Source organism: Nesoenas mayeri, assembly GCF_963082525.1.
Source record: "Nesoenas mayeri genome assembly, chromosome: 1".
Lineage (NCBI taxonomy): Eukaryota > Metazoa > Chordata > Aves > Columbiformes > Columbidae > Nesoenas > Nesoenas mayeri.
The window spans coordinates 158594579-158616727 of record NC_137541.1 but is presented as its reverse complement, the minus strand read 5'-3'; the positions used below and the strand labels follow the sequence as shown (position 1 = coordinate 158616727).

Below are 22149 nucleotides of genomic sequence, written 5' to 3'. Positions count from 1 at the left end.
GACACATTTCACTTTTCCCTGTGCTGAGGTAGCAGTCTTTGTTGCAGTGGATCTTACAGTCCTAATGTTAAGCAGGAAAATCTCTGCTCTGTTCTCCCACCCTGACAAGCACGATGTAACCTGCCACAGGCTGCGTGCTCTATCAAATTATGACGGAAATGTACCAAGTCCATTAACTTCCAGCTGACCCACAGCATATGTTTAAGGTGACATCAATCCAGAGATGCTCATAAATGTTAAAGCAAACCAATTAAAGCTGTAGAGCAAAAGGACATCAACTTAAAATTTCTTGAAGTCACATATAAACACTCACATTCAAAGTTACATTACCTAGATCACTATGGCAAGAATATTCAACATATCCACATTAATATCTTTAGGTTTCTTAGGGCATGAAAGCTTAGGCTTCTTTAAATTGAGCAAACACTGATTTAAAAAACAGAAAAACTGCAAGTGACATAAAATCCATTAAGTTTTCCAATATGTAAGCTACCTTCCCTTTAAAAAAAGTGTGTGTGATTACCAGATGAAATGAGTTTAGCTTGACCACTCAGCAATTACATCTTGTAGTATTTTGGCAGGAGGGATTAGAAAGCACTGAAGTATCAGCAGCTAAACATGGAAAAGCTTTCATATACACACACCAAACCATCTCCAAACCTTCTCTTGGACAAATAAAATCAAGCCTGAATTTCAGAGTCTTTCTCTGGAACACAGGCTTTACAAACCTCACACTGTTCCTCAGTCTCTTTACTAAATACATTGTAGTTTTCCGGCCACACTGTGAACAGGTCATATTTTTCCCAGCACAGCCTCACTGATGCCATGTGCACCAAAGGCCTATCTAACAAAAGATTTATTTTGGCTCAGCCATCGCATTACTTACCAATCTCATGTTCAACCGATTACCTAAAATAAACTATACATTACTTTCAGAATCGCTGCTTTTCAAAAATAAATATTTTCAGACTTCATTTGCCTGAACTTGATCTAAAGAGCTCAGTTAATCAAGCTTCAGAGAAATGGAATATTTTTTTTTCATGAGGGTATATTGTGTCATTCATAAAATTTAACAAGAAGTTATTTTCTGTTTTCTTGCAGTCTGTATAAACACCAGGTTGACTTACAGTAGTAGGTATATTATATCCCAGACATGGAAAAAAAAAACCATACAGGTATAAAGACTAAAATGAAAATTACCAGCAGCTATCCTTTATGAACGTTATTAGCATCAGTTCTTCTTATAAACTTTTTTAAAAGAATCCTTAAAATCCTTTTACAAAAAAAAAGGGAAGTCATCTGCATAAAAGAGGAGGAAAATAAACCAGAAGTCTGATTCTTATTGGGTCAAGAAGTTTAAACAGTTCCAAAGAGTGTATCTCAAAAGCTACAAAGCATGCTAGAAAAACAGATCTGAAGGATGACAAAACATGAGCTTAGACAGTAATATTTTTTAAAAAACATACTACAAGACTAGCTCAAAACTAGATCAGTATCACTAGTGCCTAATTGTACTGGATGTTGAAACTACCTGGTGATCATTTGTTCTATCATTATATTCACATGTACAGAAGTCTAAGACAGGGAATTTAAATACTTCTTAATGCATAAATACATTTATAAACACATTGCTCTCAGCTTTTATCCATATACATATATCAGCCTCACCCTTGACAGTGACATACATGTATACAAAAAAAGCCAAGAAATTTTATTCTTCAACCATTTAAAGACAAAGACAAATTAATTTCCTCTTATATATTTCTAAATAATAACCCAACTAAAAAAAAAAAAAAAAAAAAAAATTACAAAGTTGTAATAAACCAGGGATTAAAATTATTAACAAAAATGAACAAACATTATCAGAGAGGCATCTGAATCTCGGAAATAAAATAGATACCAAACAACTTGGCCTAAAAGGGCAAGAGAAACAACTTCAGAACAAAATCTAACTCTGCTCTTGAAAAATGGGTAAAGCAAAGTAAGATTCAAAAAGCAGAGCTGACAGGCTCCTAGACAGAAAAACTTTGAGAATAAATAGGATAGCAATATATTTAGAGTTACAGTACAGCAAAACTCAGAAGAGACAGCAAACAGCTTTAGACAATTTTATAAGTAAAAAATAAATAAATCTGACAAGAAACACAAATAATTTCTATTCCATTACAAAGGAGGCAGCAGATGCTGTTATGTAAAATCTAAAGAAGTAAAAAGGCCCAGAGAAGTTTAATGAATTATTTTATAAGGATCTAAAAAGAACTATAATTCTTCTACCCATGAGGCATTTAATCAGATCATAGATGTAGCAGATGAACCTTTCATTTGGAAGACAGCAAGGATAGATACGGCTCCTAGAACAGAGGGAGACAGTGGCATCACTACCTATTTTGTTAAGCCTCCTTCTTTAAGTAACACTGGCATAGTCTTTTAACACACCATGGCACAGAAGGAATGGCAGTTCCTTCAGATACATGCACCCAATACAGTGTCCCTGAGATTAGCTTTAAAGGCAACTTCTAGCTACTTAGTATGTGCTGCAGCAGATAAAAGTCCTTTGTTCCAATAGAATGGGAACATGAAGACACCATATTCAAAAACGTGGCTTCAGAAAAGAGCATTTGCATTTTTGTTTTATGTAAAGACCTCTAGGTTTCTTATAAACAGATGTTCCGCAAATTCATTTATATTCAAGATGACAACCTAAACTGGTTCCCTACTGTTTACTGCTCTATTGGAATGAACTCTGATCACAGCAATTACACACAAACCTCCAATAACAGATGTAAAGAACAAAGTCTAGGTCAGGGGTGTCAAACCCATTTTCATCAGGGGGCACATCAGCCTGGTCGTTGCCTCCAAAGGGCCAAATGTAATTTTAGGACTGTATAAACGTAACTACTCCTATACAGTCCTAAAATTACATTCGGCCTTTGTAGGTAACCACCAGGGTGATGTTGTCTCTGGTGAAAATGAGTTTGACACCCCTGGAAGACTTGTTCTACACAAGCAATTTTTTTATTTAAGACTAACTGTGTTAAAGCAGTAACACCTCACACAAACAGATATAGCTTAGTCTCTGGATATGAAAAAATTGCTATAAAGCAAACACATTCCTAAGTTAGGATTTAAAAAAGAAAAAACAGTGTAAGAAAATTTAACAAGACATTTGGGTATATCACCCTACTCTAAAAAGTAGCTATTTTTTTTTAATGTAAATCTCTAGGACAAAGTAACTGTCATTCACTCATTAAATGATAATACTCATTCCAAGTTGTACTTCCATGTATGTCATGCAGAAGACACCAAGAGCTTGATGAGCTATTCTCACAAACATCATCTGAAGACAGTAAGAGATCTCAGAAAAGTACAGCAGTATTGCATAATCTTTCTAAAATTTCAAGCAACAGGTCCCCTTAACACACTGGTGTGTATAACCACATATCTTAATTTAAGCAGGTGTCGAATAACAGAGAATGAAAAATAATACCAGGATTTCTCAAAGACAGATGATTCAGATGTACCAACAAACAAAACAAATCAACCGAACCCCAAAACATTCTGCCTTCCTGGAGAATCTTCAAAAATATAAAAGTCTTCATAGCAATAACCATTAACCACCTTTGCTGACAATACAGAATGCCTCTTAAAATCTGTCAAATATTTTAAAGGATATCAGAGCAGGTATTCTGCAATTATATAAAATTGTTCTAGAAAGGGACATGAAATATTAATCATCAGGTCTGCAGTGTCCCAAATGGGAGAGAAATCTTTATTCTCCAGTTTCTTGAAACTTGTTACAACAAAATAAATATCAAAAAAGTTCTCATAGAAGATATTTACTCCTACTTAACAACTGACATGTGAATACTTAGGAAAAACGTTATTACATAATAAGAGACACCTCTTCAGCTCACAAAAGGATATGTAAGAAATCTAGTGAAATGAAGACTGATCTAGAGCCAGAAGCAAAAAGCAAAAAATGAGACTGAAATTGTTATTAGAATTGCTATTTGTCTGCCAAAAATAATCTCTAGAAACCCAATTTAAGAGTCCTCTATAAACAGTACCTCTTTCTATCCAAGATCCACCAGCACACAGCACGTTGTACAGGCTTTACAGAATAATAATTGCTGCAGTGGCTGGCAATATAATTTACGATCCTAACATTTTCTCCTTTGCTTACTTCAAATATGTTCATTCTGTGAGAAAATATTAATGTGTTTCTTGTAATCAGTGCTAAACTGCTCAATCATGGAAAAAATAGTCTCCTAATCACTCAAGACATGGAAAATTAATGTGTTAAACATTCCTGGTGATGGATTATCACATTTTCTGAAATAGAGTTAAAAGACGGTCAGAATCTTAGAACTACATATGGCAGTCCTGGCTTGCAAATACAACAAAGACCTGCAGTAAATAAAACTAGATTCCTAGTCAAAAATATTAACCAATTCCTTTAAACAACAATATGGCCCTTTTAAAGTGTGTGTGCATGTGTATAGATACATGATGGCACATTATTACCATCCAATAACAAGACCTGATCCTTAGTTTAGAAACCTAATAGAACTGCAAAATGTTTCCTTTGCAAAGATTCTGTCACTTCAGCATCATCTAATAAACACCACATATTAATTTTTAACGGCATAAAGAAATAAGCTTTTTGTCTTGAAGATCAAAAGTTCTGTAGTACCACGTGTTTTGCAAAACAACATATAACCACACAAAACAGAAGTAATGAAAAAACATTAATCGCTCTACATTCTATTATCTGTAGAAAGACCTGTACTTTCCTCCAAAAGTAATTGAGTCATACAGAGCTTCTAAGAGTACAGTACTTTACAAATTGATGCAAGTTGGAAAATACACAGGCTACTGCACTTGACAGAAGTGACGTGAAAGCTCTAAGTATTTTCAGAGGGTCCTCTGCACAACAATAAGCACAAATATCACTAATGACACTTCCATCCAGCCAACCCATGCAGGCTACCAAGCCATACAGTCTCCTCTCTCCTTCAGTTAGTAAAAGCAACAGTTGCCATACTACCTGCACAAAATGTTGGCATTCACTCAGTTCAAATTTGGACACTGGATTCTCTTTTTCAGCCACATCGCTATTATACATTTTTAAAACTATTAAGTTGCATTCCCCAGCTTCTATTTCTGTTGTGTTCCATTTCACTTGTCCTATAAGATCTTACTGTTCCTTCTCTAAAATGAACAGATTTGAAGCAGAGAGGCAGTCCAGGAGATAAATCCCACTTTTGCCTTTTTGCCATACTTCACTTAACTACCAAACCTAGACTGAAAAATTTCAGAAGAAATAATAAAAGCCATGATGAAAAATGTATCCAATTTACTCTGCTAAAGTATGTGCCTCCTGATGCTGCTGAGATGCAAACTATACATAAGTTCTAAGTTCAGTACTGGTGGCAAGTTCTCTGGTCTGAAACCATTCACAAAGCCTTCAATGATAAGCTGTCCAAGCAAACTGTTTCAGAGCACAAGGAAGAAAGGAAAAACTGTCTGTCCCCTCAGTAATGCACCTCCTGGATTCAGAAAAAGTCGTTCTTTCCTTGGAAGCCAAGCGGCAATCTCAGAAATCCAGAGATAAAACAGGGTCCCCTTTTAGAACCTCAGTGTCTTTGCTAATGAAGTCAAATGCTTCCACAAAAGCAAAAGCAGACTGAAAATTAATTTTAAAGTATTTTCTGCCTACTTGTAACTTCAAACCCTGTCAAAAAAAACCAACCTCTTACCTAGATTGCACTGTCATAAAAGAAAGCTATCCAGATAGAGACAAAGTCTGACCGAAGAAATAAAGTAGTATCAAATGCTTCCAGATATTTTCACTACTGTCTAGATGTAATAAATCACTATAGTCATGCAATATATTTAAAAAAAAGAACCACAAACAAAACAAACAAAAAAATGCACCAACCTCTATCTAGCGTACTTAAGACTGAACCCTGAAATTAATTAATAGGGCAAGAGAAGGGAAACAGGTTCAGAAGGTATTTAATGGAAATCCCCTCCATTAGCTTGACTTAGAGCATTAATGTGCTGTTTGCTAATGTACAAATAAACTAACTTTTAAATTTAAATTTTTAAATCACTCAGATCAAAGCTAGGTTCAGTCTCCTTTGAAAAGCAACTTAAGCTTTGCCACTAATCAAACCTTGACAAAAACTTCCAAGATTCACAAAACAGCTGACACTACATTGTTTTTAATGTTTTGACACTTCCATGCAGACTTAGGTTATATTTTCTGAATTTAAACAACAGTTGGTTACATTCTCTTAATATTAAGAGAATCTAAACATATTACTTAGAGGTTAACAAATTGATGTTCTTTAAATTATATTTGTACAGGCACAGTAAAAGATAAATGCATTTCTTTCTATTAAGTTCTGTCACATACTTCACAAAGTATAGTAACAACTCTTTAGAATTGAAAGGATAAAATATATTTTTCTTCAACTGAGGTCTGATTGAAACCTTGCCAGCAAAAACAGGCATGATTGGATAACTTGGAAAATAATTACTCATATAATCAAATCATCATCATCTCCGAACATCTTACCTTTAAATAGGATCCATAATATCTAGTTACATATGGACTGTCACACTGACTCAGCACTGTGATTTCTTGTTGGATGTCTTCTATTTCATCTTCTGCTTCTTCTAGGTCAATAATTTTTATAGCAACCACTTTCTGAGTCCGATTGTCAATTCCTTTAAAAACTTCACCAAAAGAGCCCTTACCAATCTTCTCCAGTTTTGTAAACAGTTCTTCTGGATCTGCTTTCAGAGTCTGTTAAAAATAAGAGAAAAGTTACTCAGTATTTGTAACATTAAAACAAAATGTGATTTTTTAAAGGCAACAAACACTTCAAATTCTACACAAATTCTGTTCCTATTTACCCAGCTGTCTGTAATTAATGTGTTCTTCCTATATCCCTTCTACATACACACTGAACGTTTATGCTTCCCTGTATAGAAAGTACAAATTTAACACCATCCCTGTGACAGAGGTTTGCCCAGTCCAGCGTCAGAAAGTGCTCCTACTTATTTCTTTTTCTTTGCCAACAAGCTCCGTCCAAGCACCAAGAGTGAAAGATCCTTACAAATATTTGGTTTCTATTAAAATGAAAACAGATCAAATACCACTACCAACAAAAGTAAACCTTTTGTCTATCCTTTTCTCTTGAAGTTGGTTCCTCTCAGAACCTAGAGTCCTACTCTCTTGACTTTTTCACAAATCTCATCCTCTTACGGATTTTGTTCCCACTCTTCTGTGCACAGACTGCTGTTTCCTGTTGTTTGATGCTGCAAGCAATCCTCTTCAATTTGCTCCTACTAAGGATTACCTGCATGAACTGCCATGCTTCCTCCTTATCCTTGACCCCAAGGTTTTCTGGAGCAGAATTTTTTTTTTCTTCTCTCAGCTGGATAAACTCATCCACTCCTAAAAAGTATTCTGTTCCCAGCTACCTTGATTTGAACAGTCACATGAAAACTATAAGCGCTCACCTAAATATACGAATGTAAGACCGGGGCAGACCACTCTGCCATATTTGGGGTTTTCCTCCGCTGTCAAGTATTCAGTTAGCTACTGCTACCCTTAGACTTCTCAGTTTCAGTGCACAGATGGTAAGTTCCATTGTGTACCTTTTTAAACTAACAGCAAGGAGCATTTATAGGTAATAAATACATATATATATATATATATGTACACATAAATTTCAGTTAAACTGGTAAAGTCATAGGTAGAAGGGATAGTCAAGAAATGAAGAAAAATAGGATAGGATTACTTAAAATCTTTCCCTTAAGAAACAAAACAAACACTTCAAAAGACTTCTTATTGTTTTTAAGAGGATGAGGTTCATGCTAAGTGAAAAAACATCATGGGTATAGAAAAAGGCTTATACAAGGAAAATTCAGTAATGCCTAAATAAGCATAAAACCAGATAGCTTATACTACTTACCCAAACTTTGTAGAAGCATAAATAGGGGAATGAAAATTTCTAAGTTACCACTGCAAATATTGAGCCAATTTATTTTTTTTTAGCAATGAAATTTATCTTATACAGCATCTTCCATTTACACCTTCTATTAATATTTCTGGGCTCACATCTCCAAGATTATGTAACTAACCCATGAAGCCTTGAGAGGAAGATAGTCCTGAAGATATTTTAGTTCGTCTAGATGTATACAAATTTCACAGCTGAATTTGGTGCTTAGAGGACCAGGGAGCTACAACTGAGTGAGCCCAGGGATAAACCCACTCAATTCTTCAAGTGGTGTGTTTGTGGAACAGTCTGGACTCTATCATCATGCAGCACGAACTGTGAGTACACTACTACTTCTAACACTTTAAGCTACAAGACATCACAGTTTTCAAATAATTGTCACAGGAATAGATCACTGCTGAGGTCAGTCCAAAGAAAAAACACTTGTCTTATACTTTAAAGTATACTTAGGATTTACCAGCCCCAAGAAGTTCGCCCTGACTTACATCTTCAGAAGATGAGTTTTAATCACCCATTTGCCATTAAAAGGAACAAAGCAAGAGACCCTTGCACCAAAAGAAACTTGTTCCTCCTCTAATTTCAATATAATGAGAATTACATATTATCACATGCTATTAAATACTACATACATAATGTGCTAATATCTCCCACCTGGAAACCAGAGCAGGGCACTTTATGTTTTCTAGCAGGTATAGTTACACTTTAGCTACGCAGTAGCCCCTACCAATGCTTCCAGGGGCATCATCTATATGGAATCAAAAAACTAAGCACTAAATCATGCTGTAGTGGTCCTCTTTGTGTCCCACAGAACAGTCCTTTATCAATATTCAAAACAGTATTCTCTGAGAATTCTTCATGAATTAAAAAACTTAATATTTGTATCACATATTTTCCTGTGTGGAAGACAATTATCAGTCTATGTTCTCATACATACAGTGTTAAAATTTGAGACGATGTGCTGTAGAGAGCTGTGCATGCCTTATCCATCCACACAAGCGTTTTAGTTCCATTCACTAGTCACAGGAATCTAAGCATGACATCACTACAAAGGCATTTGAGTAAGTGTGCTGGTTTGACTGAAATATAGTTAATTTTCTTCACGCAGTTAGAAACTTTTCTTTCTTGTAGCTAGCATACTTGTTATTTGGATATAGTTAGAGAATAATAAGACAACACCCTGGGATCGGGTTAATGTTTTCTTCAAGTAACTTTACAGTGGTTTTGAGTTGGTATGAAGAGAATGTAAAAATTTACTGATATCTTAGCTGTTGTCTGGGAGACCAAGGTCTTTCTGGACTTTCTATCTACAGGTGAGAGGCAACTAGGAAGGGGGACATAGACCTTGATCAACATCTGTGCTGACCAGTAAAAATATTCCATACCATTAGCATCACGCATGGTAGATAACTAGAGCTGGGTTTTTGGGCTTCTTAGACCCATTTCGGTTCAGCTCCATTCTGGCTGAGTTCCATTCGTTCAGTTAGCTTTGTTAGTTCAGCCTTTTGCCATTCTGCAGTTGGCCTCTGGGCCTTTATTTTTGGCCTTTTTGCTCTCTCTCTGGGATTGGGGCATTCAGGATTAGGGCATTCCCTTCCTGGGACTGGCTGCTCAATGTGCAGACGGAGTTTGTGAGGAATTGCACTGAGTATCACTCATTTTATATTTTATATATTATTAGTATTATTTTATTATTTCATTAAACCGTTCTTATCTCAATCTACCAGTTTCTCCCTTCCCTTTTGATTCTCTCCCCTACTTACGAAGGGAGAGGAAAAGTGAGCAAGCAGCTATCATGGTTTTGATTGCTAGCTGGGATTAAAATATGACTGTAAGTCACAAACCAATCACAGTCACAGCTGCCTAAAAAAGTCCATGTTTCACCTCCAGAAACTAAAAAGCCAGCACTACTCAAAGTCAAAGTGCCCTGCAGTTGTTCATATCAAGAAAAATTCCAAGAGTAAAAGGGCTACCTGCCAGCAGTTCTTTGAGATCTGTTGGCCATATTTATTCACCCTCTATTGCTCCATCACCCCTCAAACATCTATTATGAACATGTATTAAAAAGCCCATTACTTCATGACACTACAATCTTCAGAGACTTGCACAACTCTCACAGCTTCATTTTTACAGTATCAAATACTTAGGATTCTGGTGGTAGACTGACAGTTTTATAAACAACTGCAAAAGCACATCTCTCCAGTCATTTTTTGTTAATAATTCCAGAAGAGCAAAGAAGATAATTGTTCCTGACTGATTTTATACAAACAAAATTTTGCAGCCATTTTGAAATGTTAATTGTTTTATAATAGCTGCCATTAATTAAAATTGTTATTAATAATAGTTCCTTCTCCAGGTTTCTTGTGAATTTGCTAATTATTAAAAAACAAAACCCACAACACACCACAACTCACTTTCTTGCTCTGCAAGGTCTTCAGGAGACCAGGTATTTGAAATGGGAGCCTTAAATGAATGGCAACCTGTGTTTTTTAAAGATATACCAACTGGTAGTTTTTCATAACCCGCTCTTCTTTTTGGGAGACCTGGCCTCCCAATACTATACTTAATGAGCTGCTGGAATTTGAAAGTATATGAGTGGCCAATTTCCATTCATTTTTCCAAGATCACATCTGGAAAGGATTGTCAACAAATTTATTTTTGTTTGTTTCTCTAAGTACTTCCAACAGAACAAGAATAAACAAATAGCTTTATAAATATTCTTTTTATAGGACTGAATAGAGGAAATGTCTTCCATAGCTTCTGTCACTACAGTTTTGCTGACTGTGCTCTTTGCAAGCTTTCACTAAGCATATAGCTTTTGCCTACTAATATTAAAATAAAGGGAACCGATAAAAGCCTTCATGTAACTGAGAACTCTGAATAGTGCCAGAAACCACAAAATAGAACAGCTACATCTGTTGCAAAAGGATAAAGCTAATCACCTTGTTTGATAAGGAGCTAGATCTCTACCACTAAGATGTTCCTTTCAAAGTGTGTCACAGAACACAAGTTGCAGTAAATCAAAAACAAATCCTAGAACATTTAGATCTAATGATTACAGAACTTGCAATTTTCATAACCACTTGAACTAGTTTGGGATTTTTTGAATAGTTTCTTACACTTCTGAGCAACAATTAGAACAATCCTGTCTCAGTCTTTTGTTTGTTTAGCCATGCAGAACAAAATCCTTTACTTTTCACCAGAAGCAGAGCCACCATTAGCCCAATAACCTTTCTGTACTTGTTCCACATTGGATTCATTACCTTAATCAAACAGATAAACACATGGCACTTCAAGTGAACTCTTCTCAGTACCTAACATCACTGTTGGCCATTTCTACAGAATAGCCCAATATGTTCTCAGAGCCTACTTGTTCAATTTGGCCTCATGGCTCAAACACAGCTGTGACCAACTAAACTCCTCACCTCTTCCTCATCCTCTGCATTTCCAGTCAAAGAGATCCCAGCCTATTGCAAAGGTTCCATGTAATAATTCATGCACCTTGCTCTTTGTGCTATTTTGTTCGGTAATTCAAATCCTCAAGGTCGTGTAGTTCTCCAGTAATGGACTCTCAAATATAACGGGTGTCTTTAAATTTTGTGTCATTAAGCAAATATTATCAATGTCCATTGACTTTTTTTTTTTTTTTGGTAAGGTCACTTTTTAGTGACTAACTGTCAAGAACAACCCTGGAGAAATTATAGCAGTATCATCCACTCTGACATCACCTCTCCACTGCTCTCCTCATAGCCAGGACTGCACACATCTTACAATGTATTTATTTTTATTATTCTCTAATGCTCATCTGCACTAACTGCCCCTATAGCTTAAAAGAAAATGTTACTGTTTAAAGATAGATCAAATACATGCTTCTAATATTATCCACAATCATTCTGACCGAAGATATAGCTTTAACAATCTTTTTCTGCATCTCATTCCGGTTCTTAGCCTACTTTTATAAAGGGTTGTTCATCCAGTTACTGTAGAAAAGGGTTAAAAATCTATTCTTTAATTTACAAGAATTACAAGCCATCTCCATATTCAGGTTCTCAAGCTTATTTGGGCAACTGATTTTACTTGCAGATCCCCAATTTCTCTATGCCTGCTCTTTTGAAATAGACAATCATCTTTCAACACCTCCTTTTGTATACTTTTCATGTCAACAAATCAGTTGCCAATGAGTCAGTCCAATCCTCATTCCCTACCAAGTCTGAGCCCAAAATACCATCATCTGACAGGTTCTGTGATTTCTGATGAAAATAAAACACCACATGCTGAAAGAGACTTGTGATTGCTGGTGATCACTGCTGTGTGCTACCATACTTGGAGACAAAAAGAATGTGTTTTGAACCTTGTTCATGCACACACAGATAAACCTGGATACACACTGTAATACAATGTTGCAGTGAGCCCTACAAAAATCAAGAAGGACTGGAGAACTAACGGAGGAAAAAAATAATCTATCAAGATAATAACTTCTGCTCTGGAAATTCTTGAGCAGTAAAATTTAGCAGAAAGTGTGGAAATATGCCATAGAAGTATTAGAAGTTACTGTATTCTTGCACTTGATCTTAGACACCTTACAATAACACCTGTCAAAGACAAGACCTGACTAGACAGGCCTATGATCTGACCTCATTCAGCTGATGTGTTCTCAAACTATCTGCATCCGAGTCAGAAGTTCAAACACAAAACTAATTTTATAGCATAGTCAATGCATGTTATAGTACAAAATCAAGAACACTTGAAATCAGAGAGGAAGACTTTAAGGCCACTGCCATTTGAGGAACTGCCTTCATTATTTTTTCCTCTGCCCTGTAACTGCAGATCACCACACTTTCACATTCTAAGCAAGACACTGAGACTTCTTTTGACTGATAAAAACAAAAGATAAAAATAGAGGGAGAAAAAGAGAGGCATGACATTGTTTCTGAGACCACTACTACACGTTTGTTCATTGTGTGGTGATTATCTGGTGTTCCTTTCATGCAAAAATGCCAACTTCCTACAGAAATCAGTTTCAGATGATAACAGAAACACCAGCTTCTTCACATGCATGCATCAGAAGCAATTGAGAAGTTTGGACATCTCAGGTTACGCACATAACCTACCACTTTAAGGAACTAACCAACTTTTATCTTCTACAAGAAGATGAATCAACTTCTTGCTCAAACTTTTATACTACTTACACAAGGAAATATATTTAATATAGAAAGAGGGTAGACAAACCATCAGTTTTATGACAACACCAGGAAGAAGCTCTGGGTGGTAGCAGTGGGATATTCCCTCCCTGTAAGGGATGGAGGTCCCAGGCTGCTGGCCTGACCCACTGCCTAGGACAGCTTGGTCCTTTCCAGGGACTCCAATTTAGGGCATTTTGGAGAGACTGCTGAGGCTTGTTCAGCCCTTGGACTATTAACCCATACCATTCTTCCACAACAGGCATCTTTGAAATAGCCTGGGGAGACCTACAGTGTATCAAGCATGACTACGTGGCCCTCAGAGTGAAGGTCAAGAACACAGGGGCCCAAGTGGTTTTCTCCTCAATCCTGCTGCTTAAGGAACAGTGAAGAGATCAGGGATCTGCTTGGAAGAATTCCAGGGGAAACAGTCCTAGGGACAAGAGTGACCAAGGAAAGCTGGTTGATTTTCAAGGATTACCTCCTCCAAGAATGATCCATCTGACAGGCAACAACAGAAGAAAAGGTGGCAGGAAGACTGCATGGGTGAACAAGGAACTCCTGACTAAACTCAAACATAAAGAAGAAGCATACAAGAGGTGGAAACAGGGTCAAGTGACCCAGGAGGAATATAGAGACATTGTCCAAGGAAACAGGGATGAGGCTAGGAAATCAGTAGTAAGAAGTCCAGCTGAAGGTCAGTCACTACTCAGGGATCGATACTGGAGCAAATACTGTTGGCATCTTCACTTATAACCTGGACAATACAGCAAAACGCACCCTCAACAAGTTTGCCGGTAACACAGAACTGGTAGGAATGGATGATACACTAGTCGTTTACGCTACTGTTCAGGAAGACCTCAGCAGTCTAGAGAAATGGGTCAAAAGAAACCTCATGGAATTCCATGCAAGCAAATGCAAAGTGCTGTATCCAAAGAGGAGTAGCACCAGACACCAGTACAGGCTGTGGACTGGCTGGCAAGTGGCTTTAAAGTGAAGTCCTTAGCATCCAGCTCTACTCAGAGCTGGTGAGACCATATCTACAGTGCTGCATCCAGTTTCAGGCTCCCCAATACAAGACATGGTCATATTGGAGTGAGACCTGTGAAGGGTGACAAAGATGGTTAAGAACTGGAGCATGAGACATATGAAGAGAGGCTGAGAGAGTGGGGATTGTTTAGCCTGGAAGAGAGAAGGCTGGAGAGTTGGACATCTTATTGTGTGTGAATATCTGTTGGAAAGGGGTAAAGAAGACAGAATCAGACTCTTCTCAGTGCTGTCCAGTGATATGACAAGATGCAATGGGCACAGACTGGGATATAGGAAACAGGAAACTCCATTTAAACTTCAGAAGAAAGGATAAAAAGAGAAAAGAAAGAAAAAAAAAACACACACACAAAAAAAAAACCACACCAAAAAAAACCAACCACCACCACATTTTCCTGCTATAAGTATACTCCAACACTGTAACAGGTTGCCTAGGCAGGTTGTAGATCCGTAGAAGTATTCAAAATGAGGTTAAAAATTGTCCTGAGAAACCTGTTGTAGCTGAGTCTGCTTTGAGCAGGGAGGTAGATTAGATGTGCTCCAGAGGTCCCTTCCAGTCTTGGCTATTCTGTGATACACTAGTTCTATCACACCAATAATTATTTTTACTGCTAAATTCACTGGGCAAATTCATGAGTTTCTTTCCAAAAGAGACATGATTGCTGTACATCATTTATTTATTTTAAATTGACTTACATAAAAAACAGAGAACACAAATCTAGCAGACAAGTTCGTACAGGCAATTTTCTTGAGCAGCCAGAGAACTTCAAGCTTAAAAGCCAACCAAAGTAAACAGCAGGCAGATACAATGTCCTCTGTCTTCACACAACTCTCCATTGCAGAAGCAGCACTGCAAAGGTTTTCCTGCATCACTATTTCCAGTCTTTCAAAAACCACCTGCAACGTATACACCTGAACAGAGATCAATATTAAGGAGCTTTTATTTTCACTTTTACCGGCACAGAGCTAGCTGCACAAGTGAAGATATATTGTAAATTTGGTTAAAATGCACAAATTCAAAACATGCAGCCTTCCTACAAGCCTGGACTATGGAAGAAGGGGGTGGGAGAGTAGTGGAAAAAACAAACCAAAAAACCCAAACCCAAAAAAGTATCATCAGTAGAAAGCCCAGCAGTGAAACTCAAAATGTATTTTAGACACCAAGAGAGACAGCCAAGGAAAAAAGTCCCAAACAACAGTTTTAGAACAATGTCTCTCACTCTCTCCACTTGCTAAAAAGATCAATCAAACATGGTAAAAATCAGTCTCACTTAGGTATACTACTTATAAAAGAGGGAAAAAAAAAAAAAAAGTAGTGGCTGTTGTGTAAAGTCCCACCATTATGACAAATGTCTGAATAAATAATACTAATGGAGACATTTAGAAATCTATGTTGCATTAATACTAGTTGAGAAAAAGAAGAAAAAGAATGAGATATGGGATCCTTCAGCTATTCATGAAGTGCCAAAATCAACCCAAAAAACTAACAGACTGAGTACCTCAAACTGATCCCCAAAGACAGAGCAGTCTATACATTACATTTAATTACATTATTTTCCACCTAACAGAAAAATACCTGCAAATGCCACGGACGGACAGAAGGAAGGAAGGAAGGACGCTTAAAGACTGAAAAAACAGAACTGCCGTCATTTTAACTGTACAATTTGGATAATGTTAGTAAATCCTGGTGAAGCTTTATGCTGAAACAAACCAACTCTAGCTCTTCCACATATGCTTAACAGCAAGATTTCAGGAGTGTATGAGAAAAGCAGTATAGTTTCCATGTATTCACTAGAAGGTGCTATACGTGACTTCCTAGTATCAATAGTTACACTGTTGATAGGAGCTGAGTTCTCTAAAACAGCTCCACGCATCAATCGCATAGCCCTCACAGAGCCTTTGACAGCAAGAAGATGTCGACTTTGCTTTCACAAATCAAAACTCTTCTGTCCTTGTACTCAAGGACTGAGCTTCATACACCACAGAATCATCACACCTATCCCCAGGATATTTTAAAACGCATTAGTCACGATTGTAACGTACCAAACATCTGTCAAATAATTAGGTGCTGTAAGTTACTACAAAGTATCAAGCTACAACTTAAAAAGTAACTGAGCACAAACTTGCAAAAAAAAAAAAAAAATCAAATTGGGGAAAATTAATCTCCTACATAGAAGCTGCAAATGTAAAGCAGCAGAGCCTACGTGGCCTTTCCAATGCCTTTGATTTAGCAACTTAATGTTTTGCAATTACCCAAAACCGAGCTCACACATAAAATAGCTAAAACAAAGAGGAATGAGTTATAATAGGGAAGGCAGTAATATTTATAGTGTGTGTAAAGAACAAACAAACAGCCGTGCTGGATCAGAATAAAGGATCCTCTAGGCCAGGACGCTTCTTCAACAGCAGTCAAAAGTGAACATCTTGGGAACAGTGCAAGAACAGAAAAGTAAATAGCAGTATTTCCTGAAACACTGTTCTAGTCTCCAGTAAACTGACAGTTCACACACCTTCTGAGCCTGAAATGATGCCTTTATACTTCACAAACTTTCTTTTCTATTCATTTGTCAAGTTGCCACTTAAATTTAGCTGAACTTAACATTTCTTGAAGCAAGATGTTGTGAATGTCAACGTTTATTTACAGTTTGGATGAAGAACCTGTAGCTCCTGTACTGAAAATAACAATGAAGAATGAATAAAAATAACTTGCTGCATAAACATTGTTATTGTTACCAAAAAATGGAAATGTTTTTATCATACATGGAGGCTTTGGCTTAGAGATTATGGAATTTTAAAAGCACCTTAGGAATTTTATGAAGCTGACATACAGACACACCTAAAAATACAAATAAACCTTCTCAGAAGATTATTTTTCTAGCGGGGGGTGGGGGGGGAAAGGGTTCAAGGCATTTTGGGGAGGGTTGGGTTGTGGTTTTTTGGTTGTTTTTTCCCCTTTAAGCGACTGAAACAGGAAAAAGAAGGTGATAATAATTATTTCCAATCACTAACTCTGCAGTCCATCAGTATTTATGTCACAGAAGTGTATTTGAAACTCTCATTCACCTAAAACACTTAATTATCTTTACTCGAAGTCACACCTGGATCCATTCTGACTGTGGCACTGAATACAGATAACTCCAAAAAGACAAACCACCTGTGCACTTTTCTCACTTCTCTAGGGTCTGAAGCTGATAGAGCCATTGATTTTTTCCTAAGAACTTTAAAGTAATCATATTTTTCTTACCTTAATATAAGGCTCATTTAAGGCTTTTATTTTCACTTTTACCTGCACAGAGATAGCTGCACAAGTGAAGATATATTGTAAATTTGGTTAAAATGCACAAATTCAAAACATGCAGCCTTCCTACAAGCCTGGACTATGGAAGAAGTGGGTGGGAGAGTAGTGGAAAAAACAAACCAAAAAACCCAAACCCAAAAAAGTATCATCAGTAGAAAGCTTGGGTTTTCTGGTTTGTTTTTTCCATTACTAATTAACCTAAAGTAGGTTAATAAAATCTGTTTTACACAGTTATTTGACACAGTCAAAAGTACACACAAAAGCTAGGTAAAAAAACTTATTTCCTGTTTCTCCAACTCCAGAAGCAAAGAAAAATACAGACAAACCAGATGCAGCTTAACCCCGAAGCTTTTTAAGTGGGGAAAGAGAAGAGAAAGACATTTAATCTCTACTCATTTTATCATTTGCTAAAGATTACCTTAAAAGTGGTTGCTGCCACATATCCAACATCTTGATGTACTGCAGTACTGTGTTCTGCAGTTTCAACCCTTAAGATTTTTCTCCACCAGCCTACATTTCCTGAGCTTTTTGGTCCAACACACTACTAACACACTTCAAAATATGTTACGGTTCACCAAGCATCCTTACCATAAATTTATAAATGCAGTACTTTATTATTTAAAATACAGCTTCCATAAAGAAGCCATAGAAGCTTACCACAGCCTTCGAATGCAAGCCAGTCTGAAAATCAAGGTCAAATACACTTAGTCTGAGCCAACGTTCAAGAAATCGCATGCATTACAGACAAGCACCTTCCCCAGACCACTCTTACAACGCATAAAGAAGACGATATACTCTTAGTTTAGTAATGACGCACCTTCATACCACACACTAAAACTTGTATCTACACAAAGCCCTTAAACCAAGGGCAGCATAAACTTTGACTCCAAACTTACTTGCACTCATAGAAATTTAGGTCAAAACCCAGCTCTGTTCTTATTCAGGTTACAACATGCCCACTTTGCAGCAGACAGCAAATCTCAGGTTTTGACAGCCTTCCAGCACCATCCTACATTTCCTCCACAGTTTTTCATTCCTTTGGCTCACTCTCTACCCACTCACTTTTTATGTATCACTCTTCAAACATCAATCAGATATGTTGTCCTGTGAGAAATACATTAATCCTTCATTCCTCTTATCACGCATTACTCTGCTCACACCAAACAGCATTAATAAAGTGTTGTCCCTGCATGTGATTTTTTGGGAGTCAAAAAGTTACTCTTGTTCACACTAGGATATTGACTGCTCTCTTGTATAAGTACAGCAAAGTATGCATGAGAATGCTGCATAACTTGTCACTGACATGGCTTACACCGTTTGTTGCAGAAACTGGTAGGTGGCAGGGAGGGATCACACTACAGAAAAAGATAGTCCCGTGATTTAAGGAATTTAATTACACCCCAGAGAACTAGGCTCTATTCCTCTCTCTTCTACAAAATAAAGTCACAAACTATGACCTTTGTCTTATTTAAGCAGATGTCACACATTGTATGTACCTTACTCTTTAAACATTTATCTTCAAGTAAAACCAAAGAGAATCGTGTACTGAAAACATATCACTATAAAATTGCTATATACTCTGACAGAATGAAAATGGTTATAGACATCTTGAACTGGGTGCAGAAACCCAGCAAGTCACATTCACATTGCAGACAGACTTTATGCCTCTATCTATCAGTAGGTCTTCACTTCAACTTGTTTGGGTTTTTACACTGTTAAAATTCACATTTGAGAAGCTCTCACAAAAACACAATAAAAATTCATGAGAAAATAACACCGTCCTGAATAAAAAGAGATTTGAAATAAACTCCCAAATTTCATGGACTAACAAAACCCCAGAGTACCTACCCATTTAGTACCCCAATAGTATTACAAATTAAATAACAAATCAAGTCAATTAAAAACACAGGTTCTTAGACCATGCAGTGATACACATAAACAATACACACATACTGCTGGGATAATCTTCATTCTCTCGCTTCTGAGCAGCTCCAAATCTGACTTTTTAATCCTAAAATATTACAGATTCTATTTCAAAGCAAGTAGATGACAGTCATCTTGCTTCTGACACGTTTCAAAAGGATAAAAAAATGCAACATTAACCTAGCCCTACCCAAAACAACAAACCCTTGCTCCTCTGTCTCCGGCAGTCAGCAATCCACTCATATTTGGAAGGAGAACTTGATCACCCAACAGCAGTACCTATAGAGCAATCAATCAGGTCAGAGTGAGGGCCTACATACTCTATTTAGCATCCTGTACTATGCTTGAGCATTTGATTCATCCTATGCTGAAGCATGTAACATATTAAATTCAAATCCTCAGGTTACACAAAGAAAAAAGATTCATGACTTAGAATATTGATTCACAGAAAAATGAAGCAGAGTAAATCAATACTTAAAACAAATTAAGAAAACTTTAAATCCAGGAGATAAATTGAGAAATACTCTACATTCCATTCATAAGTTTTTCTTTTGGAAGTTGGGGCAGGGAAACATCTAATAAAATGTGGGAAATATTAGACTAACAACACACAGATATCAATAACCTTAATGTTTTCCTAACAGTAGTTTGCATTTGGACTATGGGGGGTGTAAGGCAGCTCAGCCACCAGAAAAATCACACCAGTTATTTTTAAGATATATTTACAATACAGAACCAGCAAATTCCACCGTATATAACAACAGCAGCTAACCAACTCTTAGAGCCAAAACGATCCCAAAACGCCCACTTCAGACAGCACTCCCGACACCACAAAGATGGGCACTGTAGCATGTGCTGAAGGTCAATATTTTCAGGTCCTGGTTTTACGTATGCTCTCCATAAACATCTCAAAATAACGAGACCAAAAATTGCCCATCAAGACACACTTCGTGAATTAAACCACCGAGAACTATGGACGGGTGGCAGGGGGAGACAAACCACGCACCCCTCCGCTTCGCAGACTTGCAGCAAAACAGAGGCTACGGAGGAAGGAGAGAGGGAGGGAGCGAGAGATTCACCAGGCGGAGTGGACCTCGTTGGGCATTACGCGAGGTGCTGACAGCACGTTTCGTCCCCACGGGTTACGAGACCCCGCTCCTTCACCCCCGGCCCCCGGGGACGAGTCGGAGCAAAGCAGCATTTCCCCCCCTCGCCCCGTCCCTGCAGCCCAGGGAACGCCCTTACCCACACGCACCGCACGCCTTCACACCGCTCCCATCCCCACTTGCGGGGAGAGGCGGCGACAGCCCATCCCTCGCTTCCCCCCCCCCACGCCGGGGGTCCGTGTCCGTGGCCGCCCTTGGGGCTCACCGCGGGGAGGCGGCTGGTCCTCACCTGCATCCCCGGCAGGCCTGTCTGCACGGGGGAGTGGGCCATGGCGGCGGCGGCGGCGGCAGAGGAGGGACGCGGAGGGGTTGGAGGGAGCCGGGTCTCCTCAGGCGGCTCCAGGGGAACAGGGCTTAGCTCATCTCCACACTCTCACACACACAATCCTCCTCCTTCTCGCCCTTCCCCCCCTGACCGAACAGCGGTGGGAAAAGAGGCCGTCCCAAGCTCGGGCTCTTCAGGCCCGTGTCATGGATGCAACGGCGGCCGCCTCATCGCCTCATCCCCTCCTCTTCCTCCTCCTCCCCCGGCCGCGCGCGCAGGACGGCTGTTACTGGCGCGGTCGCGCGGGGCCCTGCCGGCGATACGGTGACAAACCGGAGAGGAGGGGGGGGGGGGGAGCGGGGGAGGAGGCAACGGCAGCGCGCGCGCCCTCCCCGCCCCCTCCTCCCTGGCTACCTGCACGCACCGCCCCGCCCGCTCCCCCCCTCAGCGCCCCCCGCCGCCATGGGCGAACGAGGGGGAGCGGGGAAATGAAAGGTCCCGAGCGCCCTCCGGCCTTACGTACCGCGGGGCGTGAAGACCCGCCGGCCCGGGTCTGAGTCCCCCGAGCGCCTCTGGGGGTGCCGGCTCCCGGGCGCTGCGCTTGCATCGTCCCCGGGGCGGATGGGCGGCGGGGCCCGTACCCGGCGCCGCGGCCTTGCGGGTTTCGTTGGGTTTCGCCCTTCGCTCTGTTTCCGTGAGGATCAGCCCGCAGCTACAGACCTGCCTGCCCCCTCCCGCCCGCAGCCGGGAGGGAGAGCGACTTCCCGGCTGCCGGAGAAGCAGGACAGGTGAAGCGAGGCAAGCACCGGGCTCGGAGGCTGCTCGCTTAAAATAAGGAAGCCCGGGTGAGGCGATAGATCAAGATGGCAGAAACCCTAGACATTTTCTGGTATGCCCTGTTCCTGCCTCCCCTTCACTTGGGACACTTTGAGAAAGGTCATAGTAATGCTATCGCGCTGCTGAGGTATATGGTTTCAGGAAGCACTTGACTTCCTGTCAGAAGGTGCAAAAGCAGTAAAACAAAATGACCGTCATGTTTTCACAATACTTCCTAAATTGAAGAGAAGTGGGGTCAGCAGTCAGGGGTCCCACATGCAAGAGAAACCCTGGGCCCATGAAAAATCCTTGAGAACCTGACGATGTTTTATTCCCCGTATTTAGCCTATTTAAGCTGAGATTCAAAAGCTCTACCACACAATTCCCAATGCACTATGGAATTCCTGAAGATTCTCTGCATTTT

The 22149-nt window shown here is 39.0% G+C and overlaps 1 protein-coding gene across 1 annotated transcript in view; it reads right to left on the bottom strand.

Annotated features, from left to right (window-relative positions):
- STK24 (serine/threonine kinase 24) overlaps window positions 1-22149 on the bottom strand; it is a gene marked incomplete at both ends in the record, with an annotated part of 56333 nt that overhangs the window by 33418 nt on the left and 766 nt on the right. Inside the window, 3 exon segments of the mRNA XM_080363366.1 lie at window positions 6584-6814; window positions 21433-21555; window positions 21558-21734. Coding sequence (XP_080219492.1) covers window positions 6584-6814; window positions 21433-21555; window positions 21558-21734 — 531 coding nt within the window.